General features: G+C 51.1%; 1 protein-coding gene across 4 annotated transcripts in view; it reads left to right on the plus strand.

Annotated features, from left to right (window-relative positions):
- The window catches only part of Arhgef10l (Rho guanine nucleotide exchange factor 10 like), a 149,679-nt gene that overhangs the window by 57,362 nt on the left and 70,601 nt on the right, over positions 1 to 21,716 (plus strand). For all 4 annotated transcript variants that reach the window (XM_076933857.1, XM_076933858.1, XM_034502370.2 and 1 more), the window contains exons 5-7: positions 15,054 to 15,142; positions 16,015 to 16,095; positions 18,145 to 18,314. In XM_076933857.1, the coding sequence (XP_076789972.1) occupies positions 15,054 to 15,142; positions 16,015 to 16,095; positions 18,145 to 18,314 (340 nt within the window). The remainder of the gene's footprint in view (positions 1 to 15,053; positions 15,143 to 16,014; positions 16,096 to 18,144; positions 18,315 to 21,716) is intronic.

Here is a 21,716-nt window from a genome sequence, read left to right on the forward strand (position 1 = left end):
TAGGCCTGGCCCCAGACCCACATCCAGGCCTCTCACTACCCAAGTGGCCTTGGTGGACTCACAGACTCTCCCAGCATCCTTGTGTTCCTGAAACAGAAGGGAGAGGAGACTCCCCCGGAGCTATCTGTGGGAACTAAGATGCTGTGCAGTTACTTCTGCTGCTACCAGTCCCAGTCCGTTCCTTTCATATTTTTAAATCAAAAATTCTATATGTATTGTGTATGTGTGCGTGTGTGAGTGTGCGGGTGCGTGTGCACACGTGCCATGGTTCATGTGTGGAGGTCAAAGGTTAACTAGTGGGAGCCAGTTCTCTCCTGGGGAATTAATTGAACTCGGCAACAAAGACCTTTACCTGCTGAGCCATCTTGCTGGCTAGTCATTTTATTTTATTTTATTTTATTTTTGTGGGAGGGGCAGACAAGTCTTCGCATAGCCCAGGGTGGCTTTGAACTCACTGTGCCGCGTGATAAGCATGAAGCTCTTGCCTCTACTTCTGAGATTATTGGCATGTGCCACCATGCCTGGTGCTGGGGAGTGAGCCCCAGGGCTTTGGAATGCCAGGCGAGCCCTCTGATGAATTATATCCTTAGCCTGCATTTTTAAAAGAATTATTATTATTATTATTATTATTATTATTATTATTATTATTATTTTTGGTTTTTTGAGACAGGGTTTCTCTGTATAGCCCTGGCTGTCCTGGAACTCCACTCGGTAGACCAGGCTGGCCTCGAACTCAGAAATCCGCTTGCCTCTGCCTCCCAAGTGCTGGGATTAAAGGCGTGCACCACCACCGCCCGGCAAAAGAACTATTATTATTATTATTATTTTTTCTGTTGAGATGAGGTCCTGTTTCAGTTGTACTAATGGCAGTCCTCCTGCCTCAGCTTCCCAAGTGCTAGCATTACAGGTGTGAGCTACAAGACCTGGCTGCGTTCTCACTCTGTGGCTGTTGTTGAGGACTCTATCTTGTGCCTGGCAGCTCCTGGGAAGCAGGACACCTTGGTGGCTAAGCCACAATACTGGGGCCTTGTGTTAATCCATCCAAGCACTAACTTTGGGGCCATATGGAAGCCGAAGTCCTTCTGGACTCTGGTTTCCTCCTCTGTAAACTGAACCACTAATTGTTTTTTTTGTTTGTTTGTTTGCTTTGTTTTGTTTTTGGGGTGCCTAGCTTAACTCACAGTCAGTAGTCCTTAGCGTGGCTACTTAAATTTCTTATATTAATTTATGTAGTGTGTCAGTATGTTTGTGCGCATGGGCTTGTGTGTCCTGGCACACAAATGAAGGGCCGGGGACAACTTGCAGGAATGGGTTCTCTCCTGCCATGTGAGCCGAAGGGATTGAACTCATGTCCTGAAGCTTCTCTTAACCTTCGGAGCCATTTTTGGCAGCCCAGGGAAGGTAGTTTGGATCACAGTCTCTCTATTCTCAGGGTGACAGAAAGCCTGTGTGTGTGTGTGTGTGTGTGTGTGTGTGTGTGTGTGTGTGTGTGCATGCATTCGTGCACACGTGAATATATGTATGTGTTTGTGATGGTGAGGTGATAATTCATGGTTTAAGGCATCTGGAGCCTTGAGTTGAGATCCTGGTTCTCCTGATGTGAGGAGAAGAGAGGAACCCTTTGACTCCTGGGGTGAGTTGAAGGCTGGTTCTAAGGCAGATGGCCCCAGGTCTCTAGGATGGATGCCCTGGCAGGAGAGGGAGAGGCTCATCCACATTGCTCATGCTGAGTGGGTGGACCCTTAGGGTTTCTGCCTGGCTTGGGTGAGCAAGCTCAGTGTGTGGGCACCTCTCCTCTGTGATTAGCTGGACTGGATCAGGGTGGTTCCTCTGTATCACCTGTCCGTCTGCGGTGTCTGGAATCCCCACAGGTATGCCAGGGTACTAAGTTGAAGAGAACTTCAGCCAGGGGTCTTGGAGACAGGATGGAATAGAGTAAGGATGGATAGTCAGGGGTCTGGGGCATGATGGGAAGGGCTGTGTCCGGAGGCCTGCCTGAGCATGAGTGTAAATTCATACAGGGCTGGGCAGGGCGGGGCAAACATCTAGATTGAGAAGCCCCTGGGCAGATGGACGGGGCTCTTCTGGAGCAGTGTGAGGTACAAGAAAGGAGACCCCTCCTCCGGTAGGGCCTGACTATTTGCTCTGTTTCCTTCCCTGAGCCTGAGCTCAGGGCTGGAATGTGGTAGCTGCATTCTTCTAGATCTTTCTGGCATGCCTTCTCTCTACCCCCTGCCCAGTGCACCTGCTGTGTCCTGGGGACGTGACTCCTTAGCTCGGCCTCAATCCTAGCCAGATCACATGTCAGGTCAGCGCCAGACATCATACTCAGGCTGAACAGGCCAGTGACCCCAGGAGCTGGCTGTGTGTGTTTCTAGTTCTTGGCTGAGCTGGTCAGGATGGCTGCGAGTGGGCTGTAGCTTAGACACGAGAGGCCAGACTTCTGTTTCTCATTCTCAGCCTTCATTCTGTCCTGCCTCCTGTTCAAAGCTGGCCGAGGAGACTTTTGCTCCGTTGCTCTGAACATCTTCTTTTGGGGTCCTGGGCCTGGTTCTAAAACTCAGCTTTAGCCTTGTAAGTTTGGGTTGCCTGGTAACCCTTCTGAGGCCAAGTTTCCCCATCAATTCAATGACGGATAGTAACTACCTAGCAGATAGATGTAAACAAGGCTGGCTCGGGAGGACCGCTCACCTCTCCTGTCTATGCCGGGAATATGGTGTCAGCCCTGACCTGGGCTGTGGGGAGGCTTCCTGTGTGAGGTTAGCCCCTGTGTTCCCCATGCCACAGCCTGAGACAGCAGCTCACATCTGTCACCAGGAAAGCAGAGGACAGGGAAGGTAGCTGCTCAGATCTCCCTTTTCTTAGTCAAGACTCCAGCCTTGGGATGGGGTCATATCAGATAGAGGGGTCTTCCCACTTCAGTGAACCCAGTTGAGAGACTTCCTTACAGACAGGCCTAGTGGGTTGTCTCCTAGGTGATCGGGTTCTGTCACAGTAACAGTCCTTTATCATGTGGAGGTCCACCTTGGATTCAAACCAGGACAGCAACTCTTTCCCCTCAGTCCATAGCTGGGGAGGGGAGGGGAAAGGAGGGGAGGTAAGGGCGCAGAAATCGCAGGTGGAGAGAGGAGTCGTGGGCAGTGAGCTGGGCTAGGTAGGGGTGTGGATTGAGGTGGGGCTTTCTGGGGGAAGAAGTGGTTCTGGCTTTAGGGTGGGGCATTTAAAAAAAATTAAGCTTTCTGGGCATGGTGGGGCACGCCTTTAATCCCAGCACTTTGGAGGCAGAGGCAGGAGGTCTCTCTGAGTTCCAGGACAGCCACAGGCACACAGAGGCCCCCATTTATTTATTTATTATTTATTTCTCTCTCTTTCTCTCTGTGTATGTGTGTGTGTGTGAGTGCATGTGTATGTGCACGTACGTGTGTGTGCATGTGTGTGTGTTTGTGCATGTGTGTGTATGTGCGTGTGTATGTGTGTGCATGTGTGTATGCGTGTGTATGTGTGTGTGTGCACGTGTGTGTGCATGCATGCATGTAATGCAGGAGTCAGTTCTCTCTTTCCACCATGTGGGTCCTGTGGACTAAACTCAGATCACCAGGCTGGGCAGCAAAGCGCCATTACACATTGAGCCATCTTGCTGGTCCCAGGTTGTGGCTCTGCTCCTCAATAGCAAGGGGCTTCAGTTCCTGATTCTTACTTTTCCCATCCTTAAAACAGCGACAGTAAATCCCTCTCTTCCAGAGAGGGCAGAGTGAGGAGTGAAGGGGCACATGTTAACCTAGGTGGCTAGCTACTTCAGATGTGCCCTTTGCTGGGGTCGTACCACACGGATTGATCATCTGTACTCACATACTGGCTATGACACGCAGACCAGCCCATCTCCATGTCTCCACGTCCTGTCTGCACAGGGAGACTGCATCACCTGCCTGGTGGATAGTTATGAGAAGCTAAAACACACAGAGCATGCGCATGCTTACATACAGAGACACGTATACATGCTTACATACAGAGACACATATGCATGCTCACACACTCACACTCCTCTGAAAAGAGACTAGAACTGAGACTCATTGGCTCAAAGCCCATGAGCTCATCACCATTGCTGAGTCCCCTGCTCCAGGGCCTGAGACAGCGGGTCATGTGGGGAGGGCTTAGCTGGCCTCAGTCTGGTGTTTTAGAAGTGACTCCTGGGAGAGTAGCTTTCCAGCTGCTCTGTAGACCCTCTGGAGAGCCTCCTTAGTGCCTGGCACCAAAGCCATGTGGTTCTAGGTGAGCCCGCTCTCCTTGAAATGGGGACAGAGTAAAAGCCCTGGTCTGACTTCCCCAGCTCTTGTGAAGGCAGAGGAGGTGTGTCTCCTACCTGCTGGCCATCTCCCAGGTGACAGGGATTCATTCTTGAGGGGTTAAGTTCTGTTTGTTGCCCAGGTCTTACCTCAGTCCCCAACAGAGCGAAGGATGGAAGGCAATTCTTGAGATGATGAATGGAAAGACCAGGAAGGCCGGGAAGGAGACCATCAGTGTCTCCATGGAAACGAAGAAGACTCTGTTGGGGCCCAGCCAGTGGGAGGAGGAAAGGGGACTTGAGCGGCCGGTGGCCATGCTCTAAGCTACCATATTAGTGTGTTACAATCAGGCACCACTGGTGACACCCACTTTGCAGATGGACAGCTGAAGTAACGGAAGTTAGTTATCGGGGCAGTTGATGGCGGGGCTGTCCCCTTGAGGTCTGTGGGCTTGGTCAGTACTGGTGAACTTCGGAGCCTGTCCACTCCCAATCTCTTCCCTGTAGGTGCTAACTAAGGGAATCGGGGCCAGGGAGCAGCCTTGACTACACAGTAGGATCAGTGAGCTGAGAACCGCCATTGCCCACTGTTTCTCCAGGCCAGGGCCCCACACCTCTACCTGTTGAGCATAGTGCCTGGACGCCACCCCCCCACTCCCACCCCACTGGCATTGCTTACTTTTCCTGCCTCTGTCACAAACACAGCCACCCCAGCCCTTTCTGGTGGTTCAGGGTTTGGTATCTCACCATCTTTTTTGTCTTCCCCTCCCTTGGTACATTTGGACCAGGCAGGACGGTTATGATGCCCGTTGCCTAGGCCTTACCTAGGCCTGCAGCCTCTGAGAAATTGGGTCGGGAGTGGTAGTATATTCATCAGAAGGCCTGGAGACCCATCCTCCCCACTGGACCAGGACTGAGAGGGTGGAGCCTGTGCTTCTGAGCTTCCAGGTGTGGGGATCATGGGAGCTTTGGGGACAGGCCAGCACGGCTATAGGTGTCCCTCAGTCTACAGAGGGCATGCTTAAGGTTTTCCCTAGAGACTCAGACCTATATACAGTGCTGGGGTTCTCTTGCATTTGGCGTTTCCTGAATTCCCTTTCTGGGTTCTATACTGCAGTGCAGGACAGGGCCTGAGTCTCTGTGCGAGGATATGAGGGGTCACACTTCTTTTCCCACCAAAGCTTCTCTGTGCCCCTTGCTAGTTGCTAAATTAAAAGATCTGAGTTTTTTTTTTTTTTTTTCTATTCTTCTTCCCCCTTTTCCTCCTCCTTTTTGAGGCAGTCTCTCACTGTTAACCCTCACCGGCCTAGAACTCTCCATGTAGACTAGGCCTGTCTCTGCTTCCAGAGAGCTGGGATCGACGATGGCCTCTCAGTCTCTGTATCAGACTCCTCTAGATCCCAGACCCCTTGATGGTGCAGGGCGAAAGCTACTCAGTTCTTTGCCTGAGCAGCAGCATGTGTGAGACTGAGTGGAGTGTGTGAGGGTGTCCCTGGGTCCCCACTGTGATGGCACTCAGCCCCGTTAACCCTTCCACCCCCAGCGCCCAGCATGAAGGAGTGGAACTGTCTTACACTCGTAGGGGTCTTATGCTCACACAACCCGGGCACATCTCAGCCTGCTTCACGGTAACTAAACAACAGCTCCTCTAACGCTGTCCACTCCCCAGTCTCAGAGACTGAAAAAGCACCGTGACGGGCCAAGGGACTCTCGTCTGGGATCTGGAGATGAGGAGGTGATCCCGGATCCTCTGAGTGAGCTGATGGCATCACAGGGGCTCTTGTAAGAGGGAGGCCAGAAATGAGAGAAGATGCCAGACTGACAGCCTTGGAGGTGGGAGAAGGAGCCCTGAACCAAGGGATGAGAACCATGTCTAGAAGCAGACTCTCCCATAGCATGGCTGTTTTCAGCCTTCCTAACCCTGCGGCCCTTCAATACAGTTCCTCATGTTGTGGTGGCCCCCAGCCATAAGATTATTTCACTGCTACTTCATAACTGTCATTTTGCTACTGTTATGAATCGTATGGAAACATTTGTGTTTTCTGATCTATTGTCTTAGGCGACCCCTGTAAAAGGGTTGTCCGATCCCCGAAAGGGGTAGTGAGGGGTGTAGCCTGTCACCTTGCCACCGCAAGGAAAGTCATTTCAGACTGTTTTGACATCCACAACTCTAAAATAACAAGTTTGTATCATTATCATTATTATTATTATTATTATTATTATTATTATTGGTAATGTCTTGGGTTTATGGTAGTCGGTCTTAACAACTGCAGGAGACTGAGGCATATCTCTGGAAGAGAAGGCACATTGGGTCTCATTTTGCAGACAGAGACGTGGAGCACCTGATTGGAGGAGCCAGGCTGGCTGACGGTCCTCGGGCTCTGGACTTCTCTGGTGTTGTGTGTGTGTCAGTTCTCACAGTTCTGGTTCAGAGCTCTGTGACTGGTTGTGACTGGTTGTGACTGGTTGTGACTGGTTGTGACTGGTTGTGACTGGTTGTGACTGGTTGTGACTGGTTGGGCTCTCTCAGCCTTCTTCACTTCCTTCCTCCCACCCTCCCATCATTCTTTACTGAGTGCCTGGGCTGGGTTGTTGAAATCCTGGGTGAGCCAGTGGTACAGTGTAACAGCCCCATAAACGTATGACAATGCTCGTGTGGATCTGACTACAGGTCAGGCCCAGTGCTAAGAATGTCACCTTGCTTATCCCATCAGTCAGTATGACACAAATGTTCGTGGGTGGGGCTCTGCCACAACCACTTATTACACATATGACAACAGGTAGAGGAAGGGCAGCCCACCAGCCTGGTGTCACAGAGGGAGGTGGGCGGAGCTAGGGTCAAACCCAGGCAGCTTCCAGAACCTGTGTTCTGCGTTGAGCATGGTGGTGCATATTTGTAATTCTAGGGCTCTGAAGCTGGAGACTGGGGTTGCATGGTTGCCCTGCCCAGGGCATGCTGGATTACACGGTGACTTCCAAGACAGCCTGGGCACCTACACCTGTTTCAAATGTAAAAAAAAGACTCTTCTCTACTTAATTTTTTTTTTGGTTTATTTATTTTGTGTGTGTAGGAGATGGTGGCATTGTAGTGCATGTATGGAATTCATCAGAAGATAACATGGTGGGGTTGGTTCTTGCTTTCTACCATGTGGGTCCCAGGAATTCAACTCAAATCTTCAGGCTTGGCAGCAAGCACCCTTACTAAGTTCACAGTGGCTCCTGGGAATTGATTTCTTACTTTCTTTCCTTCCTTCCTTCTTTCCTTCCTTCTTTCCTTCCTTCCTTCCTTCCTTCCTTCCTTCCTTTCTTCCTTCCTCCCTCCCTCCCTCCCTCCCTCCCTCCCTCCCTCCCTCCCTCTTTTCTTCCCTTCCTCCCCACTTTCCTCTCCTCCTCCCTCCCTTTCTCTTTCCTTCTGGAGAAAATTTCTAGTAACCCAGTCTAGCCTCAGACTTGTTCTGTAGCCAAAAATGACCCTGGACTTCTGGTTGCCACCCCCGCCCCAAACACAAATACACACCTCCCTAGTGCTGGGATTACAGATGTGAGCCACCACGCCCAGTTCATGTACCACCCAGGGCTTTGTCTTGCTAGACAGTGCTCTACCTGCTGAGCCACTCCCCCAGCCCAGCCCCACCCCACGTCCTGGAATCTGTCTCCTCCTTCTCTGTTACCCTTCACTCCCTCCTTTCAGTAAGTCATACATGTTTATTGAGAAGAACATCTAAGAGAGAAGATGACAGGCTATGGGCAGCCTTTCATGTGTGCTGTGTGCGGGCCTCGACTCCCTGCTGGGTGCACACTGCAGCGTGCAGCTTGGTTGCTGCAGAACGGTGGTTTTATTGCGTCTGCCATCTCATGGCTCGCTATTTTTTTTTTTTTTTTTTTTTTTTTTTTTTTTTTTGTTTAACCTAATTACACAGTGAACATTTTCCCGTGGGAACCCGAGTTCTTCAACAACTCCCCACGAAGTTCTTCTTTTACTATGGGGAGGGTGTGGTGCCTGTCTGGGTCTGACTGTTGATGCCAGACCCTCCAGATGCTAGGGAGCCCCTGAAGCAAGCCACTAGCTGGGTTTGGGGGTGCCACCTGTGTTTGTGGAGTCAGGCTATGAGAGACGGATCTCTGGTGTCCCTTGTGTGGCCTCTCAGAATGTCATTCATTGTGCATGTGGACTTGTGTCAAGGTGTAGGAGGCACAGGGACAGACTGTGCCCTGGAAGCCCTCTCTATATGAGAGACCTGGTCTGAAGCATGGAGAGGTCAGCACATAGTTAGAGGGGACACAGTACCTGGAGAGGCAGAGGAAGGCCTGAGGTGACATGCCACAGGCCAGATCCTGGCAGGCATTGCCACCGACCTCTCTCTTTATCAGAGGGAGGACTCATGGTTCATTCCACAGATGTGGAAACTGAGGCATAAAGCCACGCTGTGTGTTTTACGGCACATTCTTCCTTAATCCTCCCGGAAGGAAGTGCTGGTTCGCTTGGTTCTACCTTTAGTGACTGTCCCTGTGCTCTGGGCCAAATGAGAGGCAAGATGATTTGTCTTTGGGCTGTTGGAACTGGTGTGTGCTGCCTCACTTCTGACCTGTGCGTACTGGGTTTCTACTCTGCTGCTCATTGGAGCTGGTAGAAGCCTTTTCCCAGGCCAGTGATCAGTCCCCAGGGCAGGAGCTCTGGGGTTGGGAGCTAGGAGCTCCTGAGTGACTCTAGTCACCCAGAGGCTTCCTTGGGATTTTTAGGCCTGACACAAGGTCTCATTGTATAGTTCAGTCTGGCCTTGAACTCACGATTCTCTTGCTTCAGCCTCCCAGGTATGAGACTGCAGGCCTGAATCTGTATGCTCAGTTTTACTTGGGCTGGGCTGGGCTGGGCTAGGCTGGGCTGGGCTAGGCTGGGCTGGGCTGGGCTAGGCTGGGCTGGGCTGGGCTGGGCTGGGCTAGGCTGGGCTGGAGGGCTTCATGAATGCTACGTAAGTATTCTACCAACTAAGCTAAATTCATAGCATAAAGGCCAGATGGTCTTTAAGGTCTCTTTAGCTTTATTGGGTGGCCAAGAAAGCCACCTATAACCCCAACACTCTGGGGACAGAGGTGGAAGGATCTTTCAGTTGCATTTATCTATTTGTGTGTAGGTACATGCATGCCATGGTATGTAGAGGTCAGAGGACAACTTGTTAGAGTTGGTTCTCTCTACCATGCAAGTTCAGGAATGGAACTCAGATTGTCAGTCTCGGTGGCTAGCACTTTACCTGTTGAGCCATCTTACCTGCTCTGAGGCAGAAGGATCTTGAGGTTGATGCCAGCGGGGCTACATAGTAAGTTCCAGGACAGCCTGGACTACACAGTGAGATACTATCTTAAAAAATGAAAAAGAAAGAATGAGCCAGGTGGTGGTGGCGGCACATGCCTTTAATCCCAGTACTTGAGAGGCAGAGGCAGGCGGATCTCTGTTTGAGGCCAGGCTGGTCTCCAAAGCGTATTCTACGACAACCAGTGCTACACAGAAAAACAAAAACAAAAACAAACCACGTCTTGAAAAAACAAAACAACAAAAAGATTCTTTCAACATGTGTTACTCTGTGGCTTTGAGGCTAGCCTGCTCTGTGAGAAAGGAGGAGGGGTACATAGGGCCTTGGGGTCTTGTAGGCCTCAAGGCATGCTGGGAGACCTGAAGTAGGCTAGGAGGCCTGAGGCATCCTAGGAAGCCAGTGTGAACTCCTGTTTCTGATTGCTATTTCTCTCCCCTGCCTCTTCATCACCCTTATCCTCAGCATAAATGGCTTTGCCTGGCAAGTGCAGGTCAGGTGGTGTAATCGTAGTCAGGCCTTTTCTCCAGTGCAAGGCATGAGGTCTTAGGAGTACGGAAGTGCACATGAGTGGAGGTAAAGAGCCTCTCGTGGGTGTTTATGGTGGTTCTTTATTATCTGGAGTCTTGGAGGAAGCACAAGAGTGTTTGTTCACAGGGAGAATGGTCTATTCCAGTTGGGCAGTGTCAAGGCCTTGGGTAGCTTCCTGGGGCTAGCAGTTGGGAGGGCCTGTCCCCTGTGGGCACAGGCTAGGCAGGAGGGAGGAGGTGCCTTGGGCTTGTTCCCCGCCTTATTTTCCTTGTACACTAACCCTGAGTCCGAACGCTGGGTGTGTTACCTCATGTGGAGAACCCTTTCCCTCTTGCCTGCCTGTCTGGGGCTCCTTTAGTCTGTGGACTGAAGAGCTGACCTCTGGAGCAAGGCTTTGCAGAACGGCTGGGGATGTGGCTCGGCTGTGGACTGTTTGCCTGGCTTGTACAAGGCCCTGAGTTCCATGCTCAGTACTGAAGAAACCAAGCATGGTGTACACCTATAATCTCAGCACTTAGGAAGCAGAGTCATGAGGATCAGGAATTTAAAGTTATCTTTGTTACATAATGAATTTGAGGCCAGCCTGGGCTACTAGACTCTCTCTTACCACCACCCCCCGCCTCCCCCCACCCCCAAAAGCAGAATAAGCAAGCAATCAAAAGCATCGACAGAATATCAGCCTGGTTCAGATCTCAGCTGTGTTCTTTCTTACTGACCAGGAGGCTTGGGCAGGAAGGTGGGCAGGAAGGTGACCCTGTATAGAGATGACACCTTCCACCCGGCTCATAGTTGCAGGATCAGGACCTGTATTTGCTGTTGCCTGTGTCCTGGTAACACAGAGCAAGGAGAATCATTCTTTAGCTTTCCTGTGGTTTGTAGTGTGTTCTTGGCATTTCCAGGTCCCTCTACAACCACTTGACCCCACCTAGTAATGCCTGGCCCCACCTTGAGATCAACCTCAAAGTGTACACAGGATCTGTCGTTAGCAAAGACGTGATAGCTTTGAGCTGGCTGCCAAGCTTTCTCCTGGGCAGTGTCAGCCTGGCTTACTATGAGGCAATACCTGGGTGTTCTGCATGGCTGTGGGACGAGTGTCTGGTACATGTAAGACCTGGGGTTGTATTTCCTACACAAAGGAGAAAGGAGAGAGAAGAGGGAGAGGGAAGGGAGGAAGGTGTGATGGTTTGAATATGCTTGGCCCAGGGAATGGCACTGTTAGAAGGTGTGGAGTAGGTGTATCATTGTAGGTGTGGGCTTTAAGACCCTCATCCTAGCAGCCTTCAGATGGATATGTAGAACTTTCAGCTCCTCCTGCATCATGCCTTCCCAGATGCTGTCATGATCCCACTTTGATTATAATAGACTGAACCTTGAACCCATAAGCCAGCCCCAATTAAATGTACTTATAAGAGTTGCCTTGGTCATGGTGTCTGTTCACAGCAGTAAACCCTGACTAAGGCAGATAGATGGGTGAGGGGTGTGTTATAGACAGCGGATGTTATCTCTCGCAGCTCTGGGTCCTGGGCACGGTGTTCCTGCTGTGGGGCTGAAGGTGTGAGGCAGGCAGGGCAGAGCAGGTCATCACTGTGAGAGAGGAGGAGGGGGCACATGAGGCCTTTGGGCTCTGTGGGATTGAGGCATGCTGGGTGGCCTTCTGCTCTCCTGGAACTCTCTGGCCTGTGTGAATGCCTCTTTGAGATTGAACACTCTGGCTTCCTCCCCATCCTTTGTCTCCTGCGCTGGTGGAGTGGTCCAAGCAAGTGCAGGCCAGGAGGTGTTACTGTGGCCAGCTTTGTCTCCAGAGTAAGGTGTGAGGACTCAGGGTGCAGAAGCATAGCTGAAGCCAAGATGGAGGCAGCAGGGAGACCAACAGTCTGCTGGGGGCCACTTTCTCACCTACAGATGGTTGTCACCTTCTTGTGAACTCTCATGGTGGGAAGGTGAAAGGGCTGCTGGTGGCTTCATTTCTCAGGGCCTTGATCCTTCTCATGGGCCTCTGTCTCATTACCTAATTTCTTTCCCAAAGATCCCATCTCCTCTCACTCTCCCCCCCTCCCCCCCCCCATAAGTGAGCATTTCAACCAGTGGCCTTTGGCAGGATCACAAACCACAGCTCAGTGATGGAGACTCAGCTGGTACCTCTGATTCTGTGTTGAGTGCTGTTTCTCTCCTTCCTTACAAAAAAAATCATGCTTAAGCAAGTTTCTTACTGTGGGTTTCTATTGTTGTGATGAAACACCATGACCAAAAGCAACTTGGAGAGGAAAGGGTTTATTTGGCTTATACTTCCAAATCACTGTTGATCATAGAAGGAAGCCAGGACAGGAACTATAGCAGAGCAGGAACCTGGAGGCAGGAGCCGATGCAGAGGCCCTGGAGGGTGCTGCTTACTGGCTTGTTTCTTTTCATTGTAGATCTGTTTGAGATCACCACATGACACAGTCAGTACTGTGTCTTGAAATCTCCTCTGCCAACACCATCAACCCAAACCTCTTCCATTTAGCATCTGGCAGATTTTTTGGACAAGGGCAAAAAGCAGCCACATTCTTTGCCAAAATATCAGAAGAATGGTCACTAGACCACTTACTAATATCTTTTTGTGCTAGGTTCCAACTGACCACATCTCCCTCAGTACCACCAGCCACGCTCCTGCTAGGACAGCCCAGGAAGCCCTGCTTAAAGTGTTCAGCTGCATTTCCGTCCAAAGTCCCAAAGTCCACATTCCACCAACAAGCAGTGGCATGGTCAGGCCTGTTTCAGCAATACCCCAGTCCCTGTTCACAACTTCTGTCTTAGTCACTGTTCTGTTGCTGTGAAGAAACACCATAAAGGAGGCAACTCTTACAAAAGAAAGCATTTGACTGGGGGCTTGGTTATAGTCTCAGAGGGTCAGTCTGTTATCCTCATGATAGACAGGCACTGGAACAGTCACTAAGAGCTAAATCCTGACTCAGGCAGCAGCAGAGAAAAACTTGCCTGGCATGGGCTTTTAAAACTCAAAACCTGCCCCCAGTGACATACCTTTTCCAACAAGGTCAAACCTCCTAATTCTTCCCCAAGGGCTCATCAGTTGGGGAGGAAGCAAGCAAATATATGAACCTCTGAGAGCCATTCTTATTCAGACCACCACACCAGGTAGTGAAGGGTGCGGCCTTGTGACAGAGGGGCTGGGGCGTGGGGTGAAGATTTAAGTGCAAGCCTCAGCTTTAAAATTGTTTTAAATTTTTAAAAATTTATTTTGTGTGTATGTATATGTACATGTGTGTTTGTGTGTGTGCGTGTGTATATGTGTGTGTGAGGACAATGTAAAGAGATTGGATCTTTCCTTCTGTTATGGAATATAATGCTGTGGCAGTGGGAGTAAGAAGGTACCTTGTGGGTCCATGCCAAGTTGTCCCCCTGAGAAATCACATCATTCAGCAGACCTGACATAAGGAAAGTTTACTGTGGAGGAAGGGAGGGCAGCAGAGACTGGGAAAGGGGAAGAGGCAGAGAAGGGGGGGACAGAAAGAAAGAGAGAGAAAGAGAGAGAGAGAGAGAGAGAGAGAGAGAGAGAGAGAGAGAGAGAGAGAGAAAGAGTCAGAGAAGAGGGTGTGGGGTAGCGAGCAGTCTTCTCAGGCTACCAGGCCACCCACACCTGGTGGGGATGCAGGTAGTAATGGCCACAGGTGATGATGTAGCTGTTGCTAGGTCACTGTTGGGAAGAGTCTAGCGGGATTGTCTATAAGCCAACACCTTCCACTCTGTGAGTCCCGGGAATCAAACAAGGTCCCTTAGACTTGGCAGCATGCGTCTTTACCTACTGAGCCACCTTGCCTGCCCCCAACCTCAGCTTTTCAATAGTGGGAGAACGTCATCCTCACTGCAGACAGACTTACGGCATCCTCACTGCAGACATACAGCATCCTCACTGCAGACAGACTTACATAATCCTCACTGCAGACAGACTTACAGCATCCTCACTGCAGACAGACTTATGGCATCCTCACTGCAGACAGACTTACATCATCCTCACTGCAGACAGACTTACAGCATCCTCACTGCAGACAGACTTATGGCATCCTCACTGCAGACAGACTTATGGCATCCTCACTGCAGACAGACTTACAGCATCCTCACTGCAGACAGACTTACAGCATCCTCACTGCAGACAGACTTGTGTCCCATTGTTCTCCAGTTAGCCCAGTGATCTCAGTACTGGGGGAGTCTGTTCCCAGCCCAGAGACTGGGATAAAACTCCTTAAACTTTTCCCAGATCGTGACTCCTTTTTAACCTAAGAAACTTATATCCAACCTCAGATACATGGATATATGAAAAAGGTATACGCGCCACACATTTAGCAGAGATAGATTGTTAAGGCATTTACTTTAAAACACATTTTGTAGAGACAAAACCAAATTTGCATGCTAATGAGGTGGGTGTGCTTATTTAACTGTTCGTAAAGGTTTAAATCTCTGTTAAATGTTGGATGTAGCCGCACACAGGCCCGAGTTTGAGTCCCAGATCAGCACTTTTGACTTTATATATATAGTGCTGAGAACGCTCCTCTGTCTCACAAAGATATCCAGTACAAAACAGCAGAAGGACGTTTAAAGCCTTTCAGGGACTGTTAAAAAGATTATCCCAGGTCAAAATTCATCTCATGATTTTATTTAAATGAAATTCAACTCAGCGATTTTTAAAATCACACATTCGAACGTAATCCATTCCCAAAGACAGAATGGTTTGGGACTTAACCTGCTGTGGAATGAGGGTCGCGGCAGCAAATCTGCTCTCCGTAATGAAACAGAGTATGCACAGTAAAAACACTGCACTTTGTAGCACTACCCGTCCAGCCAGCTTTGATGACCGGAGGCCCTAACCACTAGGCCATCCTCCACATCCTTCCAGTCTGGTGAGGAAGCTGCAGTTTCACTGAGCCATCTCTTTGCAGGGCACCCACTGTGGTCAGCAATGGGGATGCGGTGGGCGCGATCTCTGGTGTCCGTCGCTCCAGCTGGAAGCGGAAGAGCTCACGTCGTAGTAAGTTACTGCCCCCCACATCCCTACCCCAGGGAGAACCAAGACGGTCTCTTAGTCTCCAGGCCAAGAGTTGGCACTGGTGCCTGAGAGCCCAAGGGAGGCTTGCTACAGACTCAGTGGCTGTCTGTGATGGAGTACCTGCTCACTGCTCACCGGAGCTGTAGATCAGCTATCCACCAGCCCTCAGAGGCTCCACCAAGAGGCTGCTCAGAGTTAGCTCCCTGGTGACTGAGACAGGCCAGCTCTTGAGCTCCCCCAAGTGCCTCTGCCAAAGGACCTTGATCTGACATTTGGGGCTCATCTCTTCAGAGGGTGGGTGAGAGACAGAGGAGAAGGGGAAGGACCAGTGAGGACCATCAGCACCATCCAGGAGAGGAGGGGTCAGGGTTGTGATGCTTCAGCGGGGGGGTGGGGGTGGGGGGTGGGGGTAGGGGGCAGATGGGTCAGTCTGGACCCACTGGAGTATGAGATGGATAAGAGGAAGAAGTGGGTATGAGGGACAAAGCCTGGCCAGGCTCTGGATGCTGTAGGACCTAGGAAGACATCCTTTAGAGGTTAGGGTCTTTCTAGGAGGCCCAGGGCTTAGGTCGGGATAGATTCCCCAAGCCCCACTCTGCCTATCCTGGAGCTAGGCATCAGTGTATAGCTTCCCTGCAGTTGCTGTGGTCAAGACGGAGGTCTGTGGGTGGCAGGGAGAGAGGCAAGGTGGGGTCTGTGGTGGGCATTGAGAATGCTGGTGGGCCAGAGGAAAGCAGTGAATTATATTCGTAATGATAAAAGTCAGAGCACATGGATGGCTGCCAGCTTGTTGGTCCTCCATGGCTGCCACCATATGCCTGCCCTTTGGGTGACCTTTCTCCCCTTGGTTACAGTTGATCGGTTCACTTTCCCCGCCCTGGAAGATGTGATTTATGACGACGTCCCCTGTGAGAGCCCAGACGCCCATCAGCCCGGTATGGCCTCTTGTGGTTCCTTTTCTGGCCTTTCTCTGGGTCAGGGAAGGAGAGCCATGCTTGGGGTGGTGGGTCTCTTCCCCTCCTTCTGTCCCCAGTGCTCTCTGTCCCCACCTTTCACACCCTGAAGATGATCAAGCAGAGACTGGCCATAAACCCCAGGTCTGGGCAAACAGGGCAGAGCAGGGTTTGGGGTCTCGGGTAGAATGACATTAACCCTTGAGTTCCTGAAGAAGGTCATCTCACCCTTGCCAAGCTGTGATTAACTCCAGGGAAAAGGAGATAGCTGTGGAGACTTCTCAGGGCGGTGGTGGAAGGTGACAACTTGTCAGACCTACAGGGTCACAGAGAGAGGCTGTGCTTTGAGTTGAAGCTGGAAAAGAGAGAGGTGGGCGGGATTGAGACACAGTAAGCCAGGCTGTTCTGTACACGTATGCATGTATGTGTTCATGTGTGTGCACACATACATTCACACATGCACACATGGGCACACATGCGCACAGTGTGTGTGGTATTGAGGCTCTGAACTCAAGACCTTGTGCATTCTAGCACTCTATGCTTGAACTACTTTTCTAACCCTCAGTACTTTAAAATAGGGTCTTGCCATGTAGCCAAGGCTGGCCTTGAACTCATTATTTTTTCTTATTGGCCCCTGAAGTCAGCTGGGATTATAGGCACATCCCATTTTCTCCAGGCCGAGTCTTTATATGTTGCCATGTAATCTGTGGTTGGGGGTATCACGTCCTAAATTTACAGATGAGAAGTTAGTAGAGGCCATAATATTCCTACCTGAATAAATCAAGCAGCTGATGACCAACCCTGGTCTTTGCTGTTCTCAGGTGGCACAGTGGGTCTTCCCCTGGGCGTCCTCAGGATCTGGGATCTGTCTCCTTGGGCAATAGCTGCCGGCATATCCAATGCAGAAACAGTGCAGCCAGCCCCTCCTTCAAGGTCACAGCAGTGTGGCCTGCTGTTCTGTCCCTGGAGACGGTTAGTCACTAATATCTTGGCATAAAGATAACCTCCCCATGAGGGGGGCGGGCAAAGTGCTTGCTCCCAAGCAGGAGGGTTTAAGTTTGATCCCCAGAACCCACCTAAAAATGCTGAACATAGTGTAATCCCATAGCTAGGGAGGCAGAAGTGGATCCTCAGGCTTGCTGGCCAGCTAGCATGGTTGAACTGGCAAGCCTGAGGTCTTCATGAGAGCTCCACATTCAAAAGGCAAGCTTGACAGTTCCTGAGGCTAAACCCTCCCCGCCCCCAACACACAAGTGCCCAGTTGGGTTCTGCTCCTCTAGAGAGAGGACATTCAACTCATTGTCCCCATTTCTCATTCTAAAGCACTTCCTTTGAAAGTGAGGGTTCCTCTTGGATTCTAGGCCGGGTGCGCCCCCTCCTGGACGCTTGGGGATCGCAGGGACCACATGGACCACAGGGGAGGGATGCCCCATTAAGGAAGTCCCGCCCCTTCCTGTGTCTTCCCATTGATGCATTAGAAATCTCCACCACCCAGGAGCATGCTAGAACTCCAGTTGGATTTGACTCTGACGTTTCCTCTCTCTCCTGCAAAAAATGCCAAGGAGGCCAAGAGTGAGAACCTTGTTCTCAGAGGGATGTGTTAAGAGGGAATAAGGAGTTCTCCTTGTCAGGCATATTTCTTTTTGTGTTCCTGTTTTTTCAGGCCCTTCTTGTGTCAAGAGGTGAGGGACATGCTGGCATAGTCTCTGAGGAAGTGGAATTGAGTCTGGGGCCAGACCAGCACACCTGCTCCATCCTCCCGTTCTTTTTCTTTCTTTTCTTTTTAGATTTATTTAGTTTGGACACAACAAGAGGGCACAGGATTCCACTACAGATGGTTGTGAGCCACCATGTGGTTGCTGGGAATTGAACTCAGGACCTCTGGTGGAGCAGTCAGTGCTCTTAACTACTGAGCCATTTCTCCAGCCCCTCTCCCTCCCTTTCTTATACCTTTACCTATTGCTTACCTGTTGGGGTTCCAGATCTGGGTGGCTGGGGCCTCTGACTCACCAGATTGTCCCTGGCTGGCAGGGACCGACCGGGGCCTACTTTACGAGGATGTGCATCGCGCCGGAGCACCGCGTGAGGCTGAGGACCTAGGCTGGAGTTCCAGCGAGTTTGAGAGCTACAGCGAGGACTCTGGGGAGGAGACCAAACCAGAGGCTGAGCCCACTAAACACCGAGGGTCCTTCCAGCCCAAGGTGAGGAGCTTGGGGGGCATTTCTCAAAGTCTGGGCACCCAGACTCTTTCAGGAAGGGATGTGGGTGTTGAAGGCCAGGAAGTAGACCCCCATCTGGTGACCATCCTTTTCCAACAATACATAGTGAGTGATCAGTAAGATTGTTGGGTTATCCTGAGTCAGGAAATGACCTTGGACCTGTTGTTTGGCCATGGAGGACCTGGACTGGAGACAGGGGTCCCCCTGCCTCCTGCATTTCTAGTGTCTACGTCAGTTGCCCATGCTGTTCATGGGTTGAGGCTGGTTTTCTGAATTCTTCTCAACCCAGTGGTCCACAAAGCCCAGCCAAATGGGTACAGCTGATCGTTGGCTCCTTCAGCTTGGCTCTCCTGCCCTACCAGTCCATCCTCAGACCCACACAGTGCTGTTTGCCCTGGGGGAGTGGACAGGTGATGGTGGTGTGTGAACAGAGGACTGCATCAGAGCTGCTCTGGCCAGGCCTGTGCTTTCCGCTGTCTCTACCTCATGTAGCCTTTCTCCTGTCTGTTACACGAGGAGCCGCTGGGCTGGAGACCTGGTTCTCCTTCTGCTCTGTTCCTGCTCCTCTCAGGTTCTACGTGGAGACTGAAATACTACAGGCAAAGCTTAAGGGTCCCGTCTGACCAGAGGTGACCGGCTGGCTCCCTTTAGACATGAGGGGTGGGGCACAGGCTGGTTGGGATTAGTGGCTAGCTCCAGCTGCAGCCACAGACTTCCTGGGAAGGCTCACAGTAGTCCTGCCTGTTCCTAGGTTTCAGGAGCCTCATGGGAGAGGTGTGCTAGCTAGCATAGCTTAGAAAGCCTTGTGGTGAGTAAGCCCAACTGTCCGAACCCAGGACTTCTCAGGATAGGCCACTGGAAGGGCCTTAATGCTCACTGACCATAAAGCAGAGTTCTTAAGACCCTGAGCATCATCTTAGGTCATAGGTGGGATACTGTGAGACCAGGAAGACCTGACCCAGGCTTAGCGGACCTTTATGGTCTAGGAGGAGATACTGGGTGAGGCTCAGTTGGCCGAGTGCTTACCTAGAGTGCACAAGGCTCTGATCCTCAGCACCTCATAAACTGAGCCTGGTGGTGTAAACCTATAATACCAGCGCTAGGCTTGTGAAGGCAAGAGGGTCAGAGGTTCAAGACTATTATCTGCTGCTTAGAAGTCTGAGGCCAGCTGGGGCTATAAGACGAGAGAGAGAGAGAGAGAGAGAGAGAGAGAGCGAGAGAGAGAGAGAGAGAAGGCCTTTTTGTTTCTATGAGTAGGTCCTGCCCAGCAGCATGCCTGCCATGTGGGGGAAACACTGGGACAAGCCTGAGGATTTATAAAGCCAGGTCAGAGTTGGCACAGGCCCTTGAAACCTAAGAAGATTCCCTGGTGCCTGCAGGCTGGAGAGACAGCCCAGGCAGACCTGTGACTGTTTCCTGTCTTCAGAGGGGTGTCATATGCTCCCTTAGAGAAGACGTGCTGTAGCACAGGTACAACTCCCTAAGTCACTTCTCCATAGAGATCGGGGTATGTCAGACTCTGCTGCTCCAGATGGTGACACAGAGTTTTAGGCATGCAGTGATCCTTCCTTCATCACCTAGGGCCACTCCCACCTTGGTTTTTTTTTTTTTTTTTTTTTTTTTTGAGACAGGATTATTTGTCTATGTAGACCAGCCTGGCCTTGAACTCAGAGATCCATCTGCCTCTGTCCCGCCCCTAGTGCAGGGATTAAAGGCCTGGGCACCACTATACCTGGTTCCCTCCTACCTTCTTGCTGGGGACCTGAGAGGGACCTGCAGGAACCTTCAGAGGTAGAGATGGCAGACTTGTGCTACCCAACAGCAAGCCTTAGCCTTAGAGAGCTGGTTGACGTCACAGATGCCAGAGACTTTCCTCCCAGGGACCCTGAATCAGTTTGCCTTTTAACTCTCTGACTTGAGGGGGTGCAAATGGCCCACACAGCTTTAAGGAGCGCTGGAGTGGGCTCCTCCTCCTAGATCTCGGGCTTATTGGGAACTTGTGCCCCTTAAGAAACTCACTTTGGGGTAGGGGTTGGGCGGGGCTTCGCACTCTCCCTCAGCAATGTCCCACAGTGCAGTTCTAGGGAATTTTAAGGGGAGGACCTTTTCTCTATTCATCTGCTAAGGCCTGTGTGCTCCCTCATGGCTGGTTCTGGGCAGATGGGAAGGCGTGTATGGCTTTTCCTTTCTGCCCTCTCTGCCTAAGGATGCTGTTAAGGCTGCCTGTAGGGCTTTCCTCTCCAGAGCCACTGGGGTCCCCGCTCTCTGCCTGGCATTGCAGCCACTGTGTGTTTCGGGGCCACCGTTGCTTGCATATATGTGCTTGCATGTGCCGTGGGTGCTTCAGGGCTCTGGGTGGCAGGCATCTGGGGAAACATTTTTATCCTGTTCTTGGAGTCTGACTAGAACCCTGGCTCCAGGCTAGCTAGTGGAGTCCCTACCTCAGGATTCCCGAGCCGATCAAAAAACTGATCAAAGGGTCTCTAAAGGAACTTAGAAGCCACTGTCTGAGGTGTGAGCATCTGCCTCGGGCTTTGTTGACTCCCAAGTGGCTGTTTTATTGGCGCTATGGTAAACAGATAACGCTGGGTGTGAGGTGGGCTGCAATGAGACCCTTTCTGCCTGTGACCTCTGGTATAAGCAATTGTGTGACCCAGCTAGGGCCTCCTGGGAAGGGAGGGGTCATTGCTGAAATACCCATGCTGGCCTCAAGTCCCATTCTGCTCCGTTCTGCTCAGCTCAGCCAATGACCTTGGTTCTAATGCTTCCCTATTCATTCGACCCTTAGAGAGGCGAGGAGCCAGAGGACAAGGGACTTGATGGCTTCACTTTGTACTTGAGCAGGGCTCAGGGTAGCACCCATCTGCCCAGTGTGCTGGGGGTGAGCGGGCAGTGTTGCTGACAGGAACAGTTTCATTTATGAGTGACACTCAGAGAGGTTAGGTGACATGGCCACACAACAGAGCCAGTGAATGGTAAGGCCAGGACTCAGCTTTATATATGGGTAAGAAGACCTTATCCCTCTGTCTGTCTGTCATCCAGTCATCCATCCACCCATCCATCCATCCATCCATCCATCCATCCATCCATCCACCCACCCATCCATCCATCCATCCGATACATACAGAGGCTGTACTAACAGATGCCATGCTATGGCTCCCAGCTTTGAGTCATTACTAAGTGCTGGGCTCTACCTGGGGCATCCAGAGATACATATGCATCTCAGTTGTGCACACAGCTAGATGTTCAGAACTTCTCATGCTTGCTTTACCGTTGAGGACATCTGCAACCTCAGAGAGGTCCAGAGGCATCCCTGGCTTGTATGGGAAGCCAAGACTTATGTGTTGCCTGCAGACCCCCTGCTCCAACTTTCTGTAAGTTTGT

This window comes from Arvicanthis niloticus, chromosome 5 (genome assembly GCF_011762505.2).
Source record: "Arvicanthis niloticus isolate mArvNil1 chromosome 5, mArvNil1.pat.X, whole genome shotgun sequence".
In the NCBI taxonomy this organism is placed as follows: domain Eukaryota; kingdom Metazoa; phylum Chordata; class Mammalia; order Rodentia; family Muridae; genus Arvicanthis; species Arvicanthis niloticus.